At 35.3% G+C, this 25,027-nt stretch overlaps 1 protein-coding gene across 6 annotated transcripts in view; it reads right to left on the bottom strand.

Moving 5' to 3' along the window:
* Positions 1-25,027, bottom strand: part of LOC123553929 (tubulin-specific chaperone cofactor E-like protein) — a 60,626-nt gene that overhangs the window by 14,960 nt on the left and 20,639 nt on the right. For 2 of the 6 annotated variants that reach the window (XM_045343681.2, XM_045343737.2), the window contains 2 exons: positions 20,364-20,558; positions 9,313-9,690 (listed from right to left, as the gene is read on the bottom strand). In XM_045343681.2, the coding sequence (XP_045199616.2) occupies positions 9,663-9,690; positions 20,364-20,558 (223 nt within the window). In that variant the 3' untranslated portion in view covers positions 9,313-9,662. Of the gene's footprint in view, positions 1-9,312; positions 9,691-11,922; positions 20,559-20,583; positions 21,265-25,027 lie in introns of those variants that run through there. The other 4 variants (XR_008367459.1, XR_006686921.2, XM_045343701.2 and 1 more) reach the window with 4 other exon arrangements.

Below are 25,027 nucleotides of genomic sequence, written 5' to 3'. Positions count from 1 at the left end.
TAGTTTTTGACCCCACGTGACCCAGTTTCGAACCTGACCTAGATATCATCAAGGTGAACATTCTGACCAACATTCATGAAGATCTCATGAAAAATATGGCCTCTAGAGAGGTCACAAGGTTTTTCTATTTTTAGATCTACTGACCTAGTTTTTAACCCCACGTGACCCAGTTTCAAAATTAACCTAGATATCATCAAGGTAAACATTCTGACCAATTTTCATGAAGATCCATTGAAAAATATGATCTCTAGAGAGGTCACAAGGTTTTTCTATTTTTAGATCTACTGACCTAGTTTTTGACTGCACGTGACCCAGTTTCGAACTTGACCTAGATATCATCAAGGTGAACATTCTGACCAATTTCCATGAAGATCCATTGAGAAATATGGCCTCTAGAGAGGTCACAAGGTTTTTCTATTTTTAGACCTACTGACCTAGTTTTTAATCCCACATGACCCAGTTTCAAACTTGACCTAGATATCATCAAGGTGAACATTCTGACCAATATTCATGAAGATCTCATGAAAAATATGACCTCTAGAGAGGTCACAAGGTTTTTCTATTTTTAGACCTACTGACCTAGTTTTTAACCCCACATGACCCAGTTTCGAACTTGACCTAGATATCATCAAGGTGAACATTCTGACCAATATTCATGAAGATCTCATGAAAAATATGGCCTCTAGAGAGGTCACAAGGTTTTTCTATTTTTAGATCTACTGACCTAGTTTTTAACCCCACGTGACCCAGTTTCGAACTTGACCTAGATATCATCGAGGTGAACATTCTGAACAATTTTCATGAAGACCCATTGAGAAATATGGCCTCTAGAGAGGTCACAAGGTTTTACTATTTTTAGACCTAATGACCTAGTTTTTGACCCCATGTGACCCAGTTTCGAACTTGCCCTAGATATCATCAAGGTGAACATTCTGACCAATATTCATGAAGATCTCATGAAAAATTTGGCCTCTAGAGAGGTCACAAGGTTTTTCTATTTTTAGACCTACTGACCTAGTTTTTGATCCCACGTGACCCAGTTTCGAACTTGACCTAGATATCATCAAGGTGAACATTCTGACCAATTTTCATGAAGATCTTGTGATATATATGGCCTCTAGAGAGGTCACAAGGTTTTTCTATTTTTAGACCTACTGACCTAGTTTTTGAAGGCACGTGACCCAGTTTCGAACTTGACCTAGATATCATCAAGATGAACATTCTGACCAACTTTAATAAAGATCCCATGAAAAATGTGACCTCTAGAGTGGTCACAAGCAAAAGTTTACGGACGGACGCACGCACGCACGGACGCACGCACGGACGACGGACGACGGACACCGCGCGATCACAAAAGCTCACCTTGTCACTTTGTGACAGGTGAGCTAAAAATTAAATTATTAATGAATATTTACATTTTGTGACTTAGAAAAATAATAGCTTCGATCAAAATTCTAATATTTGACAAAAACTTGTGTAAAATTGGCCAGCGACTGAGATCCATGAAAATTAATTAATTAACCTGCAGTTTAATAAACCCACTGAAAACCTGAAATATACTATTGACTGAAAGCAACACAATTTTGAGAAAGATTCATAACCATACCCATTACCTTATGACCCAGGTATTGTACAAAGTATTGCCAGGAAACTGATACTTCTTTGTTCAAACTGTGAGAGATCAATAACTATAAAAGGCTTTTTCATGATCGATCTGCTCTGTCAATGACTTCTTTTAATTGCTAGCCTCTGTTGATCAAATTGATCTTTCTCATGACACATATGAACTGTTTGAGCCATCAGTTACTAGAGATGTTCCATAATTAATGCGACTGGTATTAAATACAGTAAATACTAAAACAAAGGTAAAAAGGTAAAAGTAAAAAAAAAATTTTTTGGTAAAATGTTTTTGAGATTTCCTTGAATACAGTCCCCTACCTGCCCAATGTCCTGTAAATTTGAAAGTCTTATCAGACAGTTTTACGTAACAGATTTAAGATATTTCGTCCTCAGAAAACTGTGTTTTTTTCCTTTCTTCAGAATTTTACGCTCAGGTAAGTTTTTCTGATCGCTCGATGTCCGGCGTCCGTCGTCTGTCTGTCGTCTGTCGTCCGTCAACATTTAGCTTGTGTATGCGATAGAGGCTGTATTTTTCAACTGATCTTCATGAAATTTGGTCAGAATGATAACCTTGATGAAATCTAGGCCGAGTTCGAAAATGGGTCATCTGGGGTCAAAAACTAGGTCACTAGGTCAAATCAAAGAAAAACCTTGTGTATGCGATAGAGGCTGTATTTTTCAACTGATCTTCATGAAATTTGGTCAGAATGATTACCTTGATGAAATCTAGGCCGGTTCGAAAATGGGTCCTCTAGATTAAAAAACTAGGTCACTAGGTCAAATCAAAGAAAAACCTTGTGTATCCGCTAGAGGCTGGATTTTTCAACTGATCTTCATGAATTTTGGTCAGAATGATTAACTTGATGAAATCTAGGCCGCCTTCGAATATGGGTCATCTGGGGTAAAAAACTAGGTCACTAGGTCAAATCAAGGAAAAACCTTGTGTATGCGATAGAGGCTGTATTTTTCAATTGATTTTCATGAAATACGGTCAGAATGATAACTTTGATGAAATCTAGGCCGAGTTTGAAAATGGGTCATCTGGGATCAAAAACTAGGTCACTAGGTCAAATCAAGGAAAAACCTTATGTATGCGATAGAGGCTGTATTTTTCAATTGATCTTCATGAATTTTAGTCAGAATGATAACCGTGATGAAATCTAGGCCGAGTTTGAAAATGGGTCATCTGGGATCAAAAACTAAGGTCACTAGGTCAAATCAAGGAAAAACCTTATGTATGCGATAGAGGCTGTATTTTTCAATTGATCTTCATGAATTTTAGTCAGAATGATAACCGTGATGAAATCTAGGCCGGGTTCGAAAATGGGTCATCTGGGGTCAAAAACTCGGTCACTAGGTCAAATCAAGGAAAAACCGTGTGTATGCGATAGAGGCTGTATTTTTCAATTGATCTTCATGAATTTTGGTCAGAATGATTACCTTGATGGAATCTAGGCCGAGTTCGAAAGTGGGTCATCTAGGGTCAAAAACTAGGTCACAAGGTCAAATCGAAGAAAAACATTGTGTATGCAACAGAGGCTGTATTTTTCAATTGATCTTCATGAAATTTGGTCAGAGTGATTGCCTTGATGAAATCTAGGTCGAGTTTGAATATGGTTTACCTGAGATCAAAAACTAGGTCACTAGGTCAAATTAAAGAAAAAACTTGTGTAAGCGGTAGAGGCTGTTTTTTTCAGTTGATTTTTATGAAATTTGGTCAGGATGTTTGCCTTGATGAAATCTACGTCAAGTTTGAATATGGGTCATCTGGGGTCAAAAACTAGGTCACTAGGTCCAATCAAAGAAAAAACTTGTGTATGTGATAGAGGCTGTATTTTTCAGTTGATCTTCATGAATTTTGGTCGGAATGATTGCCTTTATGAAGTCTAGGCCAAGTTCGAAAATGGGTCATCTAGGATCAAAAACTAGGTCACTAGGTCAAATTAAAGAAAAACCTTGTGTATGTGATAGAGACTGTATTTTTCAATTGATCTTCATTAAATTTGGTCAGAATGATTGCCTTGATAAAATCCAAGTCGTTTGAACATGGGTCATCTAGGGTCAAAAACTAGGTCAAATTAAAGAAAAATCTTGTGTATGCAATAGAGACTGTATTTTTCAATTGATTTTTATGAAATTTGGTCAGGATTATTGCCTTAATGAAATCTAGGTCGACTTTGAATATGGGTCATCTGGGGTCAGAAACTAGGTCACTTGGTCAAATCAAAAAAAAAACTTGTGTATGTGATAGAGGCTATATTTTTCAATTGATCTTATGAATTTTGGTCAGAATGATTGCCTTGATAAAATCTAGGCCAAATTTGAACATGGGTCATCTAGGGTTAAAAACTAGGTCACTAGGTTATATCTAAGAAAATGCTTGTTTAATCTCAAGAGACCAATTTTTTGGTCCAATCTTAATGAAATTTGGTCAGAATATTTGTTTCCATGAAATCACTAGGTCAAACATGTTTTACAGTTATGGTGTGTTTCTTAGGTGAGCGACCTAGGGCCATCTTGGCCCTCTTGTTAATATTTCCTTTAGTTGTAATTATTAAAGGGCTGCTTTTACTTAGACTGAATTTGATAACTCGCCTACTAAAATGTGACCCTTCCCTTAAATGCAAAACACTTCTAATACATTAGTAAATGTTTAACAATTTCAACCAATGTACTATACTAATACAAACGAGTACACATTTTCACATATTTTGCATACAGTGTAATGGATACACTGCAAAGCAGTTAATCTACATTATACCATTGAAGGTCAGCTAAGGTTTGATGCAGATTGTTTGCAAGTGATTGTTTACCTGTGATTGTTTACCTATGACATGTACCAGTGATCAGTCTAAACTTTCATAAATGTTTAAAAGATTTTGAAAAATGATGAAGCCGTCACAATGTCAAAAATATGAAAATTCCTTCAGATGAAATAATTTTACCAAAATTTATTTATTTTAAGCCGCCCAAATTATAACCTTAAATGTGTTGATCTGCCTTTAAGCCTAACAAAGAAAATGTGTTTATTGCAACTGGAAGCTAAGAACATATACCATGTTGATGTTGTACATTATTCTGAGACTGTGGTAATAAAAACATTGAAATTGTGCAGCTTCACTTTTATGGTTACACATTTATTTTTTCATAAGAATATACCAGGTCTTTAAAGACTTTCCATAAATATTCTGCGAAATTTCAAAACAAAAATATGATTTTACACCAAGTATAATAAGTATCTACAATGGCAAAACAAAGTCAAAATGGCAAATATTTTTTTAAGAAAAAAAAAACCGTCTGAACTGGCTATATTCTATTATCTGTCTATTATCTACAAAGGAAAAATGCCTGATTAAAATCTTGATTATCCTCATAATCACCTTAAATATCTTCAGAATCGTGCATAACACAAGTAATTTCGTTAAATATCTTAAACAGAAAGTGGCAAAAATACTTTGATATGGAAAATGTGAAATAAACGGTACTTTTTTCGGGTTTATCGCTGCAGTGTTTCAGTTATGTTAATGCTGGCAGTTAAGGTAGTAGATGTGTAATAGAGTACCTCCTTTTTGAAGAGTATTCAATTCCTACCATAAACCCACATTTACTGCAATTCTCAGGGGGGCGTAGGTTCAAGCCCTACTGGGACCAAATTTTTTTTCCCCTTATTTTCGATTTTTTCTAGTAAGTTTTTACTTCTTTCAAGACTTATGATAGATTTATTGTACAAAAATGAAAAAAAAAAACATTTGCTAAGCGATTTCTTGCTGTTCAAAGTGAATTTACTACTTAAACAGAAGAGGTAGAGTTACACATCTGTAAAAATGTTGAGTTACATGTGGTAAAAGTTCTCTATTTTGCTTCCATTCTTTAGATTACATATTGTGGAAGAAATTTAGGTAGGATTTACATCTGTCCCAAGGTAATTTTTGAATGAAGTAAGCAAAATTCAAAACAGAAACAAGGATTCGACCTTATTTTTTCAACGTTGAAATAAGAATTCTGTATCATTAAATCCGTTTACTTGAGGAACACTGTATAAAATGATATCCACATTTTTATTTTGTGTTTAATAATTGTTTAACTATAGTTATGATGATTCTTTTATTAAAATTAATGGTAAAATGAGTTCTCTGCAAACATTTTATATAGCGTCCATCACTTTGAATTTTTTCTCTACTTGAGCTAGAGGAGATACCACAAGTTATACAAAATTTAGAAAAAACGGCATGGTAAAAGTTGTTTAAAATTTGCAATGCAGTGCAAAACACGGTCATCTTTAAGAATATACCATGCAAATGCCATTTTGTAAACATTGCTATTACACCTCTACTACCTTAAACCTTATCCTATTAAATTTCTCTAATAAACTTGTCCATGTTTCCATTTGGACAGTACCATTAAATGTTAAAAGGAGTGCATACTAAAAACATGCCAACTGAATGTATTATACAAATCATCAAGGAGAAAATATTCTCACCCTGGGATTGAACTCGTGATCCTGCAATCCGTAGATTAGCGCTCTCCCAATTGACCTAAGCGGGCAGGCTTCTAACAGAACAAGTCACCTATCTGCAAACTGATGACTCTATACCAGGAACATGTACTGACCTATTTATTATAGAACTGAATATAAGAAACCTTCACCTGAAAAGCTGCCAATAGGGAATATGAAACTCAATATTCAAGCAGTTTGACTGACTGACTGACTGACTGACTGACTGACTTGAATAGTAAATAACAATGCCTGACATAGTCTAGCAGTTACATGCACAAAAACTAGTTAACTGTGTATTTCAAAGCGGTTAGATTTAAAATGTCACACTGACATCCTTTAACTATATACTGCATTGTAATATTTCACCTGAATTAAAAGATGATGCAGTGATGGGGTAAAAGATATTGCTACATTCACAGTTCATACAGAAATGCGGAAGGGGTGCATATTCAAGAAATCGATGGTGGGAAAATAAGAAACATATTCCTAAACCTATATAATACTGATGGACACCTGTAATATTCAGTACTTTGTGGATAAGGATGCGGTACTATGAATGTTATAGGAAAACAGAGGTCTTTGTGAAAGTACATTCAACACAAAATATTATGCTTTTGTATAAGGAAAAAACAGGTTTTTTACTATAACAGTGTTCCAAATAATGTTGAAGGGATGAAATTTTCTTTCTAACACACCAGGTTTGCTTAAACATGTAAAAATTTAACGCAACATTATTTCAGCTCGGGATGGACGCCATATTTCTCATTGATAAAAAATGTAAACAAAAAAATCAGAGTGGGATTAGCATTGCAAGGGCATAACATGACATTCTACACAATGAATACCTTAGATCAGATATCTAAGATGCTACACAGGTCAGGCGGGTTAAATGCATAATGTCGATCACTTGAAATTCATCTTGAAAAGGTGATTAATTTTAGTTTATATACATGGTTTTTAATTTTCCCACGACTTCTCGTCGATTCACTGCAAATGTATTACTGCGCCGGACGAAAGGTAACTCTAATAAACAACGGGAGACAACTTAGGTGTCAGCACGTGTACGATTTAAAAAAAAACATGCCGATGATTATAATTTCTTATTAAACAAGGCAGTCTGAAAGACAGCTAAATCCCCCGCCACTGCTATGGATAGTGAAAGGGTAAAACCTTTGATTTTAGCTGTGACCTTGACCTTGAACTGACACGGCTGACTCATGAATTCTGCACAACGTCTTGATGAGGTGATCATTTGACCAAAGTTTCATGAAAATCCTTCAAGGGGTTTAGGAGATACAGAGCTGACACCTTTGACCTACAGTTGTGACCTTGACCTTGAGTTGACATGGCTGACTCATGAGTTCTTGATGAGGTGATCATTTGACCAAAGTTTGATGAAAACCCTTCATGGGGTTAAGGAGATACAGAGTGGACACCAAATGGAAGGCTCAAACCTTCGACCCATAGTTGTGACCTTGACCTTGAGCTGGCATGGTTGACTCATAATTTCTGCACATTGTCTTGATGAGGTAATCATTTGACCCAGGTTTTATAAAATTCCTTCAAGGGGTTTAGGAGATATAGAGTGGACACGAAATGGAAGGCTCAAACCTTTGACCTTCAGTTGTGACCTTGACCTTAAGCTGACATGGCTGACTCATAAGTTCTGCATATCACCTTGATGAGGTGATCGTTTGACCCAAGTTTGATGAAAATCCTTCAAGGGGTTTAGGAGATATAGAGCGGACACAAAATGGAAGGTTCAAACCTTTGACCCTAAGTTGTGACCTTGACCTTGAGCCGGCATGACTGATTCATGGGTTCTGCACATCGTCTTGATGAGTTGATCATTTGACCCAAGTTTTATAAAATTCCTTCAAGGGGTTTAAGAGATATAGAGCGGACACAAAATGGAAGGCTCAAACCTTTGACCTTGAGTTGTGACCTTGACCTTGAGCCGGCATGGCTGACTCATGGGTTCTGCACATCGTCTTGATGAGGTGATCATTTGACCCAAGTTTTATAAAATTCCTTCAAGGGGTTTAGGAGATATAGAGCGGACACAAAATGGCAGGCTCAAACCTTTGACCTTGAGTTGTGACCTTGACCTTGAACTGACAAGGCTGACTCATGGGTTCTGCACATCGTCTTGATGAGGTGATCATTTGACCCAAGTTTCATGAAAATCCTTCAAGGGGTTTAGGAGATATGGACCGGACACGAATTTGTTACGGACGGAAGGACGGAAGGAAGGACGCAGACCATTCCTATAATCCCTCCGCCACGGCGGGGGATTGATAATGAATCCTATTCAGATATTCGTCTTTAATATTAGAAAATTATTAATTTCTGTGGACATTTATCAAAAAATATTACTTACAGCGGACTACTTTGCGCATCAAACTGGTTTCCGCTTCAGTTGTGAGGCACTTCCGTTATACTTTTTGACAACAATAACAAAACACAAAATGAATCAATAAAGTCACTTATAAACCGATTGCTACTTAAATCAGTGTAAGTATATTGTTGTTACAACATTATACATGTTCGTTACGTTATGAGTTAAAGTTTATCTTGAACAGCTTAATCCATTAGAATTCCATTCTAATTACGTTTAGATGATATTGCATTTACAACTTATATTTGACCCCGTTTTTTTTACGTGAATGACAGCATTCTCGTGCAACTCGTGCAAACAGAGTTATGAAAAGTATGGTGGAGAATTCAAGGACAAATTATAAATGACATTAAAGTGAGGATAACTGTATATTCATCCAGTTTTGATCATTGACATTCCTGCTGTGTATTAGTAAGTTTTGTGAACAAGATTAGAATGTTACTTTTGCACATATATACACATTGATTGGACCTCTCAACCAAATTCCATACCTTATTTTAGGGATTTTTAAGACAATACATTTTCAAAAGTTTGTTGAATGTGTTTTGATATTTAAATGCATTGTAGTTCATGAATACCAAGTTAAAAATTAATAATGGCAACATTTCTAGGCCCTTATTGTAAGCCACTAGACTTCTGTAACGATAAATGTTTAATGTATTAAGGGGAATATACTCTTTAAGTTTTGGAATGTGGCATTCCTTGACCACCGTATCTTTTCTTATGCACTACTTTGTAAACAAACTAAATAATGTGTTTTAGCTTACATATGCGAAATGAAAAGCAAGACAGTGAACTTATTTCATATTCTTTCTTTAAATTAGAATCTGTAGGACATTGATAAATGTTTGGACAAGGTGAAGCACTATTATTTTCGCACAAAAAAGTATTAATTGTTGACTTTAAATGTACACAACAAGTCTTATGTAATTCAACAATTATAAACTTTCTTGTTTCAGTTTTTCTCATTTTTATTTTAGTGAGCAATCCTTTGTGTACTTAAAACAGTTGAAACAGTATCCATTTCATGTACCAAAATCTTGTACTTTTTTGCAGGTACATTTTATCATACCCCACTCACTTTTTTCTAATTTCAAAGTATGCGTCCCCTTATCTCCTGATCCATCAGCCACATGTCTAATGCCTTTAATAGTGAAAATCCGGTCTCAACATTCTGTTACAAAATAGAGAAAAGTGGAAACTTCACAGGTCGCTCAACACGACGAAAATGAAAATGTTGCAGGCTCGGTTTGATTGAGCCTGTTCACGAACGGTAGTGGAAATGCATGCTACCGTCCACGCCCTCTAGCCCGGGTTAAGCAGAACTCAACATTTACACATGCTAAAAGTACAAAAAGCAATTTAGAGACATCCGCAGATGTATTCAAACAGTGGTAAACATGGAACCTTCAGTGATACAGGTGTTGAGGCGTGTAATTCCATGAAGAGCGGCGTTTGGTCCCCAGATAAAGTAACGGGCTTGCCCCAAACAAGAAAACAATGGGCAGAACTAAACAAACTGGAATTTAGGAAGGGGATCTGAGGTTATGGAGCCTGCGTATCACAGGAACTGTCAAAAGACAAAATTAAAAAGCAGGCACCATATCCAAGGGGTGATTAAACAATACGGCATGTGCAGTGGTCAGAAGTCTAAGAGAAGTTATCACAATCACCTAAAATCTTTGACCTCTGTGCCCTTATTCTGAGCTAGGGTTCTAATTTTTGCTTGTTTCGGTTCACCTTGTTACAATGAATGTTTGCTCCTTGTTATTTAAATATCTATCCATATAATTTTATAAAGAAGTTACTTTGACTTATGTGACCTTTGAGCAATGGTTCTAAGTCTAGTAAGGTTACACTGAATGTTAACGCCATGTAATTTATAATTTCCATATATGTATAAAAATCACCTAAATATGTCTGTCCTATCTAGTGGACAATACCTTTTGGAGGTAAGGATTGCATCGTGAATGCACGATGGAGAATGATTGTGTCAATTAATTTGAATATTCAGAATCAAAAAAGTAAACAATCAGGTAAGAGAAATGATTTAAATATTTCATTTTTTTTGAGAAACTTTATATATCAGTAACTTAACACTAGGCATTTATCTGTAATTCATATTTCCATGTAATTCCTAGTTTCTAAATATTGCTGAATGTTAATTAGAGATTACTGCTAGTACAGCTTCATTTCAGTGGCATCTTACAATCGTGCCCATGTTTTGAACTGACCAAACCTAAAAACAAGAGGGTCATTGATCCTAAAGCGCTCACCTGTGTACAATGCTTCAAGTGTGTTTGTACAAGTACAGAGTTAGGTTTCTTCTATGTTAGCCTATATTATATACATGCCACACAAATTTTTTAACCTTTGGCAATAATTTGAACAACTATAGTAGAAATTACAAATCTGATATCACACGCCAAATAATCAAGGCTCTAGCTATTATTTATTCAGAGAAGAAAATTTTCAAAGTTTCTTATAGATCTATAAAAGCATATAATAAGTACATGTCACACACAGGACCACTGCCATTTTTTTTACCTTAGGGCAATAATTTGGTAGAGTCAAACCCTTATATCACATGCCAAATAACAAAGCTCTACAGAAAAGGATTTTTTTAAAGTCTGATAGCTGAAAACCTATTTTTAACAAAGAGACCCATATGTTCAATGAACTGGAACCATTTGAACAACACTGAGAGGGCTACCCTGAGACCATTTGTGTAAAGTTTCATAAAAAATCCATTCAGTGGTTTTGGAAGAGATGTTGTTTAAAAAAATTCTTGATAAAAATGTGACCATGCCCTCTGGCTGCCATGTTTTTTTGATAAATCAGAAAAATTTGAATTCTATTAGTAGAAGGTAACACAAGGACAATTTGTGTGAAATTATTTTAAAATAGGGCTGACAGTTTTATACAAGGTTTTCTAAGTTTCCACAATATACATAAAGAGAAAAGTGACGACATCCCCTAGCAGCCATGTTTTTTGACGAATCGAAATAATTTGAACAATCTTGGTAGAGGGTTACACAAACTATAGAGCAATACCTTCCTGATACTTAATAGTTTTCTCTTTTCGTTGTCATACAATCTGGAGGTCAGTGCCTTTATAAAGTATGCTTATCTTTCATTTTTTATCATTTAGGTTTACCATACTTTTACCCATATTTACACTTAATACTTTAGTATAAGATGATATATATGAAATACATTAAATTGCTACAGTTTATCTAATTGGAATTTACCCTCGTAACAAGGTAACCTACCTCCTTAATAAAAGATGATATATATATTAGATTATCTCTAAAGGAACAGCAATGTTTAATTAATTACAAACCTTTTAAGTCAGTAAAGACACAGAGCAAAATACAGGAAGGTTGGTCAATGGAAAAAGAAAATAAACAAGTTTTTTTTATTTATTTATCACAATAAGTTTATGATAATCACCATAAATCATTATACATTGCATTATTTGTACATGCATCTAAATACTATTACAGACAATTCAAAAGCTAGTGTATTTGAGGTTATTTTGGCTTGGAGAATATACCTTTTCAGCATCTATACTTAACAGAGAATTTATCAAAATAGAAAAAATGAATACAAGTGCAAATAAGACGCAATCGTTTGTAGTTAATTCTGTAAACTTTATCAGGTGCAATTAAGACAAACTGGCATTCACAGCTACTTCTGTTCACGTTATCAGTGCCTTTCAGACACAACCTGCATTCACAACTGCATGCATCTATAAATTTTATCAGCGCATTTAAGACACAACTCGCATTCACAACTGCATGCATCTATAAATTTTATCAGCGCATTTAAGACACAACCCGCATTCACAACTGCATGCATCTATAAATTTTATCAGCGCATTTAAGACACAACCCACATTCACAGCAACTTCCGTGAACTTTATCAGTGCATTTAAGACACAACCTGCATTCACAGCAACTTCTGTCAACTTTATCAGTGCCTTTCAGACACAACCTGCATTCACAACTGCATGCATCTATAAATTTTATCAGCGCATTTAAGACACAACTCGCATTCACAACTGCATGCATCTATAAATTTTATCAGCGCATTTAAGACACAACCCGCATTCACAACTGCATGCATCTATAAATTTTATCAGCGCATTTAAGACACAACCCGCATTCACAGCAACTTCCGTAACTTTATCAGTGCATTTAAGACACAACCTGCACTCACAGCAACTTTCGTAAACTTTATCAGTGCATTAAAGACACAACCTGCATTCACAGCAACTTCTGTCAACTTTATCAGTGCATTTAGAACACATTCTACACTAATAACATTTCTGTAAACTTTCAAGTTGTTCTCAAATTTGTCTATCACAGCAGGCAAATAAAAATCAATGTAGTAAAAACACAAATCAATGTAGTAAATAACACAAATCAAAGTACTTAATAAAAAAAAATCAAAGTAGTAACTAACAAATGACATTTAAAACAAGAAGATCAATTTTGTGACTGAACACTAATTTTAGCAACGACAGGATGATCAATATTTGAAACAGATATGGAGACACTTGCTTTAGTATCCAAGCAACAGAGACAGAAACTGACAAATGGAAATTTAAATTGGCAACCTTAATACTTCCTACTAAATACAAGGGTATCCCCATTAAATCACTTAAAAAGGAATAATATCACCTTGTAAAACAGTGTTTTGTAAAGAAATGACATTTAAAAGTAAATTCATTCTGTTTTCTTGTTACTTTTTTTTGAGATCTTTAAATTTTACAGAATTTCCAAGCTCCACTTAATGCATACATTGTAGTGAAAAGGTTATAATTTATGAATACTAAAACATATAAAAATTTAAGACAATGAACGATCCCTGTTGACCTCCAAAACTATATCACATATTTGCTTTAAAAATTTATATAACAAGAGGACCATGATGGTCCTGAATCGCTCACCTCTTCCCACATGACCCAGTTTTGAGTATGACGTCGTTTTTTCTATTATTTGACATAGTGACCTAGTTTTTGAGCTCGTGACCCAGTTTTGAACTTGACCTAGATATTATCAAGATAAAAAATCTGACCAATTTTCATTAAGATCCATTGAAAAATATGGTCTCTAGAGAGGTCACAAGGTTTTTCTATTATCTGACCTACTGACCTAGTTTTCGAAGGTACGTGACCCTGTTTTGAACTTTACCTAGATATCATCAAAGTGAACATTCTCACTAATTTTCATGAAGATCTCATGAAAAGTATGGCCTCTAGAGAGGTCTCAAGGTTTTTTATTATTTGACCTACTGACCTAGTTTTTTATGGCACATGACCCTGTTTCGAACTTGACCTAGATATCATCAAGATGAACATTCAGACCAATTTTCATACAGATTCAATGAAAAATATGGCCTTTAGAGAGGTCACAAGGTTTTTCTATTATTTGACCTACTGACCTAGTTTTTGATGGCACATAACCCAGTTTCGGTCTTGACCTAGATATCATCAAGGTGAACGTTCTGACCAATTTTCATGAAGATCTTGTGAAATATATGGCCTCTAGAGAGGTCACAAGGTTTTTCTATTTTTAGACCTTCTGACCTAGTTTTTGATGGCACGTGACCCAGTTCCGAACTTGACCTAGATATCATCAAGGTGAACATTCTGACCAATTTTCATGAAGATCTTGTGAAATATATGGCCTCTAGAGAGGTCACAAGGTTTTTCTATTTTTAGACCAACTGACCCAGTTTTTGACGGCACGTGACCCAGTTTCGAACTTGACCTAGATATCATCAAGATGATATTCTGACCAACTTTCATAAAGATCCCATGAAAAATGTGACCTCTAGAGTGGTCACAAGCAAAAGTTTATGGACACACGCACGGACGGACGACGGACAACGGACACCGCACGATCACAAAAGCTCACCTTGTCACTTTGTGACAGGTGAGCTAAAAATTAAGGAAAATAATCACAAACTGAGCACTAAATATTAAATGGAAATAACCATATACCCTGAATTACTTGTTAAAGGGAAGTAACCACACACCGGATTTACCTCAGGTATTTTTTCCAAAAGATATGAAAACGTTACTGGGGTATTAATTTCATAAATCAATATTCTTGTTGATTTTTTAGCATTATCACATGAACTTAAAGCTTAATTTCTGCTATAGAGTTTTTCAACATATTTTACAGATCATTAAATGAAAATATACCGTCTAAAACTAACTGAACCATCTTATTTTTACTTTTTATTTATTTCTAAAATATGTGACAAATGTTTTTTGTTTCTGTTGGGTTAACCATCAAATGGACACAATCATATGTCATTATGGTGACTTTCTAGCTTTTAGTTTAGTTTATACTAATTTATTTTACCTCAACTGTAATGAAAGCTTCAAGCTTATTGGAACCACTCTCTTCTTCTGTTTCCTGGATAACCAGTACTGGTGTGAGATGAGAAGACATGGTCTTGACCCAAGTGAGGCTCAGACCAATGACCCCTGGGCTGAGCAGTCGAAACCTTAACCACTAGACTACCACTCCCCTTTCCAGCTTTTGATGGCGGAGAATGACCCAAAGTACCCCTCCAGGAATTATTTCAGGCAGGATCAAGCACATGTGTAAAAACACCAAACTCTCTTAACCCAGCTAGATGGCTTCCTCACATGAAAGAATCTATACCCTAGGAGAGGTTTAAGACCCATAGTGATGCGGTGCAAGCAAAAGGCAGGTCCCTTATCCCCTCAGTCAATGACATACTGAACAAAATCTTGAGGCACACCCTTTTTAATGTATACAAGTACTAGTTACATTATGTGTGCAAACTAGTATGTTATGAGGATATATCAGAGCCAGGGGTATATCGAAGGTATTTTTCCTACTAGCCTCGATGGTTTTTGTAGAGAGAAAAAAACAAGATGAGCCCTAGGCTTTACACATGGGCATTACATATTATAACTGTTTAATCATATAGTTTTATCATTGCAATTTATATCTTATTTTCATATATAATTTAAATTTATTTTTATGATTATTTTACACATGTAATTCCCTTTCTGCGCCTCACTGACTTAAACACTGATTCAGAAACATTTGGTTTCAAAAAATGTGTTTCCCAGAAAAAAGTATCCAACAGATTTTTGCATTCGTTAAATCTTCGCATTTCATTGGCCAGAAGCATGTCTGAGAATCTAATTTGCTTCAGTGCCCAAATGCTGTTTTCATTTCAATGTGTGATCTCATACAGTCTAGCTGGATTCACCAAAAAAATCAATCAAAAAGAAAAACGGAGTTAAAAATCAAGACCTGTCGGATTTAAAATTTGATGATGGAGTTGACTTATTTTTGTCTTAGGTCCTTGATGACTTTGAATGTATGCAAGGGGACGATAAGTGTTGTTGCAAGCTTTAGATTTATTTGAAAACCAGGAATCAATTGCCTTATCAGATTCACAGTTCAAAGATCTTCTATAGGAGTGTACCAGTACAGACAAGTTTGGCAGTTTTACATTGAAACTACCGACTGGAGAAAAATGTGAACTATTAGGCATCGATAAACATTGTGAAAATCGCTTTGGAAAAACTACCAAAACTGAAGATTTTGACGTACTGATCAAGGACCAGAAATCAAGTAACACCGAGTGGAGTACAAAATGAGCTACCTCTGTATTTGAGGCTTAGAGATCCATTCGGAAGTGTGTTGGAACTGTTGTTCATATTGCTTGTGAAGACATTTTAGTAGACATGCTCACAGCAGATACACTGTAGAACTTTGTAGTTTAATTGTTTCGTTTGTAAAAAGATAAAAAAGGAACAATGAGAAAACTTAACTAATTACAATTCCTATATTTCATGTATATTTCTGATTGTCATTTGGTGATAAATATTGTGTCTTTGAAACATTCTAGTTTATTTATAATTTTACTTTACAATATGCAGGGGTGTTTGTGATCACTCTTTCTCCGTGAAATATAAATTTGAGCTAAATTTCATCTTTTCTTTGAAAGGAAAAAGATCCACCCTCGATATGACCTGACCAGGGTAAGAGAAAAAGTGTTGTGATATATATTGGAACTGTTTTACTGTGCTGTTATATATCGCAACAGTATTTTTTCTTATGAAACTTCAAATAGTTTTCTGTGTTGATATTTATCGCAACAGTGTTTTTCTTATGAAAATCCATCAACTTTCCTGTGTTGATATATATTGCAACAGTATTGTAATATATCAGCACAGATTTTGTGGTAATAATGTGAGTTCCTTTGTGTAACATGCTGTAAAGACCAAAGAAAAATTGTTGCACCATGCGATAATGACAAACAGATGAGTGTTACAAAATGCTGTTTAAAGAAGAGCAATGTAATAAATTATGCTTAATACTTTTTAAAGAAAAATGAATTGCGGAACAGGAAAATGCATACTATAAAAGAAACTATTACAGAATTACAGAATCCAAAAATAAACTAAAGGAAATATATTTTTCTAACTACATCTTGCATAATGAAAGAAGTATAAAATACACAGAATGGCAACTGGCTGTAATCTCGCGTGAGCTCGTGTCAGAGCGTGATTCGGTGTTATCTTACTAAAAACAAACATCGGCGAGCATGCAGTTACAATTTGTACCTTTAAAACTACATTTAAAATACATGTTAGCTTCTAAAACAAAATTAGTTTAATGAGAAATGGTCTTAAGACACGAAGTACAGGGGTTTTTTTGCCATCGAAAGAAGCGTGGTCATACCGTGATAATTATTTTACTGATGAATAATTGCTTTCGCATACAAAATGGCGCGTGGAGAAAGCGCCACTTCCGGTAACGAGATCTCGTTTTTTTGTCACGGGAGGTTGGCGAGATTTGCTCTATATGCCTTTCAAGTTGCCAATCTATTTATTTTATAGCTCTTTGGCATAATGTAGTTAACAAAGTTAAATAAGAAATATTGCATTAAGTTTTATACTGAAACAAGAAACGTGGAAATTCCACGAAAACCAGGTTTTCAACTGCATCACGCCAACAGGTTCTTTAAACAAATGGTCATATTCTATTATACATATCTGACTGCATCCAATCATGCCATTCAGAAGTACAGGTATAAGAAAAGTACATGAGTCATTCCCTATGTAATTTATGATTCTTTGATAAAAGCTACCTAAACACAAAGTTTGCTGACAATAGGTGCACCCAAACTAAAGATATTGAGCCTAAACAAGTTTTCTATTTTTAGTAATAGTGACCCAAAATACAATCCAAAGCCAGTTCTTATATTTAAAATTATAAACTTGAAACCAGCTTTTTGATGATCAAACTATGACCATATTTTTCTATTTTTAGTTACCCAAAGGCATTAAAGAGAATTCCTATAGTTTTTTTTCCTTTCATAGAAATTTTTTAAATTCACATATACGATAGGAAAATTTGTGCTGAAAACAATGAACAAATAAAAACAATAGGTCACCAGACTTGTTTTTGTGAAAAATTGTTTTGAACACACCCACTGTTGCTGAAACTGCTAGCGATTTTTCAACATTTTCATAATTTTCTGCTTTTTTATAAATACCAACCAAAATATACATCAAGACAGCACAATAAGGTTTTTTTCTTTTTACAGATTTTATTATATACTTATTTGATATCATAGTCATATTTGTAATACTCTATCCTTACAATAATGGGTACAAATGAAAAAAAAATATTGTTTCATATTTTCTTTTGTGAACTTTTTTCAGTGAAAAATACACATAGTGAAGAATATTTTTTTAAATTTTGAAAAAATTCTTTCATAGAATTTTTCCCTGTTTTTCTTGTGTATAGATAATTGTATTGTGAGCATAAAAATGACTAAAAATGTAAGGGTCACCAGGCTAAATTTTATGTTAAGACCACTAGAATACAACACCTGTTCGGACGGAAAATGGCACGAACCTGGCCAAATTGATTACATGTATGTCTACTAGAAGTTAAAAAAAAGTTTTACAAATTCTTAATTCTTTCTATAATTGAATACTAAATAATCTAAAAGGTGATATTGTCTTAGCAGTACTAAGTCAATTATCTTACATTATATGAACAACACTCTGTCTTTGCACCAAAATGCGATGTGAAAACACAACCACAAAAATAGCAAAATACCTGTCAGGCATGATACTTGTCAATAACATTTGATTACTGATAAAACTTATCAAAAATGATATTTCATTCAAGATTCCTCATATTTAAGACTGTCTGTAACATGTTTCAACAAATGTTGACTTCAGTTCAGTTTTCCATAGAAAGTGTCGGCTGCGCAGAAAGATGCGCATAAAAAACTATCGGAATTCCCTTTAAAATGATCTTTTTGTCACCAAAAAAAAATGAAAAAAGAAAAAAATTTTTTTGGATCTCAGTGAGATTTGAACTGACACCCTTCCATTCCACAGCACAAAAATCTATTTTTTTATTTCAAATATGACCCCATTTTTCTATTTTTAGCTACACTGACCTTGACCCTGATCCAAGTGACCTCAAATACATTCCCAACCTTTTGTGTTTGATAAAAGCTATCTACACACCAAGTACAATGACAATAAGTGTACCCAAACTAAAGATATTGAGTGGAAGCCATTTTTCTATTTTTAGTAACAGTGACCCCAAATATCATTCAAAGCTAATTTTTCAGATAAGCTTGCTGTACACAAAGTTTGCTGGCAGTAAGTAAGTCCAAACTAAAATTATAAAGTGGAAACCACCTTTTTGATGATCACATTGAGAAAAAAAATCTATTTTTAGTAACTGTGACCTTGACCTTGACCAAATGGCATTAAAATGACCTTTCTATCACAAAAAAAAGAAAAAAGAAGAAGAACTGTTTGGATCTCAGTAGGATTTGAACCGATGCCCTTCTGTCCCACTGACTAAAAAGTAGCTTTTGGCCCAACGCTCTAGACCACTGCGCCACCGTGGAATTTTCTAAGTGTGAAGATTAAATAAGTTATCCTGACCTTGAACTTGACCCCAATGACCGCATATATAATCCCAACCTTGGTTTTTCTATAAGCTATCTATACGCCAAGTTTAATTTCAATACATCAATGCAAACTAAAGTTATTGTGCAGAAACCAATTTTTCTTTTTTAGCAACAACGACCTCGGCCTTGACCCAGATGCAATCCAAACCTTCGTCTCCTTACCATCTATCTACAGGCCAAGTTTGGTGTCTATAGCTTGTTCCAAACTAAACTTATTGTGTGGAAACCAAGTTTGACTCCCGCCCACCTGCCAGCCCAACGACATACCCCAATCTAATAACCGGTTTTCTACGAAAACCTGGTTAAAAATATTGTCTTATAACTTTTTGCTATTTTAATGTGTTTTATACCGAAACAAGAGCTGTCACTAATGGTGACAAATGCCCCCGCAGCGCCTTGACCTTTGACCTGGTGACCTTGACCTTTGACCTTGTGACCCCAAAGTCAGTAGGGGTCGTGTACTCAATAAGTACTATCAGTATGTGAAGTTTGAAGGTCCTGGGTGCAGTGGTTCGCGAGTAAAGTGCCTTCATGCAAAAAGTTAACGTTGTGACGAACTGACATTGTGACGAACGGACGGACAGTTGAAAACTAATATGCCTCCCTTCAAGGGCATAAAAATATTGTCATAACTTTTTGCTATTTTAATGTGTCCCTTTTTAAAATTTGTGGAATTTCAGAAATATATTTATATGGACAGTACAGAAAAAAATGCAGAATAAATTCTAATTGCCTAATTTTATCAGTTATACAGTAAAACAACAGTATCAATGTATATCTAGTATGATATCTAATCTCTTTAATAATAATAACTGATTGTATTTACAAGGTTACTGATACCCTGTTTGTCTATTGAAATGGCGAGGATCCAAACGCCATTTCTCTAGCGTTTGCTCATCAATATGGATTTCATCTCCATCGAAAATGTCTAGCCTGCTCATGGGAAGACCATCGCCTCTGATTTCCTGCAACTCCCCAACCGTTTCTTCATGGCGACTGTTGCAATGTTTGTGGAATAAAACACTTTGCTCAAGGCTGTAATCAAAAAATAACTAGAGATGCTTTTGAGAAAAGCGCATGTCTCCCACAACTGCCTAATCATCTAAATAGTAAGTCAGTCTTTATAAACTGTTCACTTAATCCACATGTGCATGCGCTTTCTTGACACCAAAAGGACGCCTATACTACTAGCAGTATAGGTGCCGGTTTAGGGGTAAAACTGCGCAAGAAATCCGAGTGATTTTGGTAAATCAAGGGCCATAATTCCGAAGTGCCTAAGCCGATTTGGCTAGTTATCGAACTTGGCCGAGCACTTATTGGAAGACACATTTCGTTGAAGTTTGGTGAAGATCGGATGAGAAATTTAGAGTGCGGACTAGCTTTGTGACAGACAGACAGACAGACAGACAGACTGGAGTAAATCAATATGTCTCCCACACCACTGTGTGGTGGGAGACATAACAAAACCCTTAAAGTAGGTCAATCAGGAAGTGGACATGTTCTCGATGCTTTATATATGGATTTAATTTTCTGCTTGTTTTTCTACTTTCGTCCACCGCTTAAGTAGAACTGAATCCTTGTGTCAGCTATCAGTGTAGAATCGTCAACATGAATTTCATCTCCATCAAGAATATCGAGCCTACTCATCGGTAATGAATCTCCTCTCACCTCCTGCAACTCCCCGACTGTTTCCCCATGACGACTATTGCAATGTTTGTGGTAAAGAACAGCATTTTTAGCGCTGTAATTAAATAATTACTTCTTTCTTAAGGTAGTGCACCCATCAAGACAAACGCAAATTTCCTTCTGATTACATATTAACCGATTCTCCATATGAGATTTCAACCTTCTCAAATCATAATGGAAAGCAATATAATTAATGGACATAATATGCTGATATGTCCCACAGAAATTACTGTCAGGTTCACCCATTCACATCTTTTGGTACATCTTTTTTTTGGTACATTACATAAAAATATTTATCATGTTTGACCTCGTGGGAGTGAAATAAAGCCATAAGGCCACACCAAATTGATGTCTTAATCTTAGGATTTTTTCAAAAATATTTGGGGCGAGCGAGCGAGCGAAAAAAAATAAAAAATTAAATGTTTTTTTTTTCAAATCATCATTTATTGATGCGAGCGAAGAGCGATGAAAAACTAGAAGTGTGTCCATGGGACATAGATGCCCCCACTACATGACATTAAAATGACAATTTTTTTTCCCAGGTCAGGGGCCACAAGTCCTACAATACTGAATGAATCCGGTTGCGAAACCCCAGGTGCACAACTGCACATGCTGACCAACATTCCTGTAAACTTTGGTGACTCTAGGTGAAATATGTTTGGAGCTATGCGCAACACAACATTAAAATGACCCATTTTTAACTAAGTCAGTGGCTATACGTACACAACTGAATGAGTCCGGACGCGAAACCTCAGGTGCACAACTGCATATGATGACCAACATTCCTGTAAACTTTGGTGATTCTAGGTCAAATACTTTTGGAGCTATGCGCGACACAACATTAAAATGACAAATTTTTTACTACGTCAGGGGCCATAACTCTTACATGAGTGGATGAATCCGGACGCGAAACCCCAGGTGCACAACTGCACATGCTGACCAACATTCCTGTAAACTTTGGTGACTCTAGGTCAAATACTTTTGAAGCTATGCGCGACACAACATTAAAATGACCAATTTTTTACTAAGTCAGGGGTCATAACTCCTACATGAGAGTGGATGAATCCGGACGCGAAACCCCAGGTGCACAACTACAAATGCTGACCAACATGCCTGTAAAGTTTTGTGACTCTAGGTCATCTACTTTTGGAGCTAGGCGCGACACAACACTAAAATGACCAATTTTTACGAAGTCAGGGGCCACAACTTCTACATGACTGAATGAATCCGGACGCGACACCCCAGGTGCACAACTACACATGCTGACCAACATTCCTATAAAGTTTTGTGACTCTACGTCAAATACTTTCAGAGCTAAGCGCGACACAACATTTTCGGACGGACGGACAGATGGGCGGACGGACGGATAAGAGCAAATCTATATCCCCCCCCCCAAAGTGGGGGCATAAAAAAGTAATTATCACTCATGTCATGTTTAACATCAAATAAAGTGTATTTCCATCTATATTGTATGACAAGCTGAAACAATCTTAATTTAGTTCAGCAAAAATGTGTACAAAATAACCTTATCAGCTGATGTTCAAACAACAGTTTCGGAGAAAAGACTCTTCACTGAAATGGGACTTGGACATAGCAAGTTAGGAGTCCGAAAATACATTTATTACTGGATATTTTATTGTGTTCCTCAGTGTGAAAGGCACATGTGGCAATTAGTGGCTGAATGTTTGTTCCATACATACTTTCAATAGGTTCTTCTTTATTAGTATACTTAAGTGGACATGAGAATATTGCCAGGAGTTTCATGTCTGATAATTATCTTTTAAGTTAGGGTACCTGGTTAGAACTTTATTCAAACTAATTTGACCTGATCCTCGGAATATTGAGATAAGCTTTTCATATGCGGAATATCTCCACTCAGTTAGGTTGCTCGACAGAAATATAAAACAGTCATTAATGTGACTGTCAAATTATTGGACTAGTTTGAATTTTTTATCACATGTTTGCATTTGCAGGGGACATCAATCATTATACATTGAAAATGCAGTTTGTTTTAAACATAATTACTAACAATTGTGATATTACATATTTTTTTCTTCTCTGACCCCTTATACTTCAAAGGAAAAGACTCTGAAATTATACTTCAAAGAAAAAAAAAAAGGGTTAACAAGCTGATACTCACTTTTGCTCTTCCATTTCGCCATTTCTTTGGTGTCTTTCCTTCTTATTAAAGGTGGTATTTTTCTGGCAGTCCCACATGAATTTGATCGTTGTCCAATTACAATATACAGACAACAAATCTCGTACATGTGATACGCCAGATTTTTCAACATGTTGTTAGTGAACGTAGTTTTACGTGATTATTCCCAATGTTCAGCTTTAGCTGCTGTAATTTCTACTCAGCTCCAATTCATTTACAATACCTGTTATCAATACCAACTTATTCCAAAGATCATTGTCTGTTAACTAGTATATATTTTTCTAATTTAATTTTACACAACTTCATTCATGCAGGCTGCCATTTTTCATGCGTCTGCTCACTTTGATGAAACAAAACCACTACCATACAGTTAAACTTGTATTGACAGTAGCAAAATATGGACGGTCTGCAGGTAAATTACAAGCGAGGTGCGTTTAAACTTCGGAATTTCCAACTTTTTTTCCCGTTCCTACTGATTCTGACCCAGTGCAAAAAATATACCAGGTGCGGGTGGTAAAAAAAAAATATTTTTTTTTTTTCATTTCCCGTCAAATTGGTGCGGTAGTCAACAGTTAATCAATTTGGTGTGGCCTAACATAAATTTGGTATTACACTAGTGTAATAAAGCTTTGACACTGACGTCATTGTAATTATAGGAGACGTTGGTCGAATTGGCTTGGTTTTGGTCCATGACAGTAAGTAAACTGATACATGTAATTCGGAAAATATCATGATGTTGAAAAATGTTCACATTATTTGCGTATGGGTAGATTTAGTCTTCAACTTTTCCTCAAATAATCTAAAATATTTTGGTTACTTTGAAAAAAAAATGCATTCATCCATGTAAGATTAGAACAGAACCTCAACCACGACATTAGCACTAGGATTCATACATACTAAATGACCAGCCTCTTAAGTACCAAGTGAAAAATATGACCAGTCATAGAAATCCTGCCAATAATTTATAAACAAAACCAATTTAACTACCTTTCATTTCTCATATCAAAAGGAACATGGAGTTTCACAGCTGAAACAAGAGGGCCATGAAGGCCCTGTATCGCTTACCTGACCTTTTGACCTAAAGATCATCTCAATTAAGTTTTATTAAGATATGGTCATAAATGTGGCCTCTTAAGTGTTAACAAGCTTTTCCTTTGATTTAACATGGTGACCTAGATTTTGACCCGACATGACCTAGATTTGATTTTATCCTAAAGATCATCAAGTTTAATATTCTGATCAAGTTTCATGAAGATATAGTCATAAATATGCCCTCTAGAGTGTTAACAAGCTTTTCCTTTGATTTGACATAGTGACCTAGTTTTTGATCCCACCTGACCCAGATTTGAACTTGACCTACAGATCATCAAGATTAACATTTTGACCAAGTTTCATTAAGATATGAACATAAATGTGGCCTCTACAGTGTAAACTAGCTATTCCTTTGATTTGACCGGGTGACCTAGTTTTTGATCCTACATGACCCAGATTCAATCTTGACCTTAAAATCATCAATATTAACATTCTGACCAAGTTTCATGAAGATACAGTCATAAATGCGGCCTCTACAGTGTTAACAAGCTTTTCCTTTGATTTGACCTGGTGACCTAGTTTTTGACCCCAGATGACTCAATATCAAACTTGTCCAAGATTTTATTAA

Source organism: Mercenaria mercenaria, chromosome 15 (assembly GCF_021730395.1).
Source record: "Mercenaria mercenaria strain notata chromosome 15, MADL_Memer_1, whole genome shotgun sequence".
Lineage (NCBI taxonomy): Eukaryota > Metazoa > Mollusca > Bivalvia > Venerida > Veneridae > Mercenaria > Mercenaria mercenaria.
The sequence above is the reverse complement of the archived record's forward strand: the minus strand, read 5'-3'. Positions and strand labels throughout refer to the sequence as shown.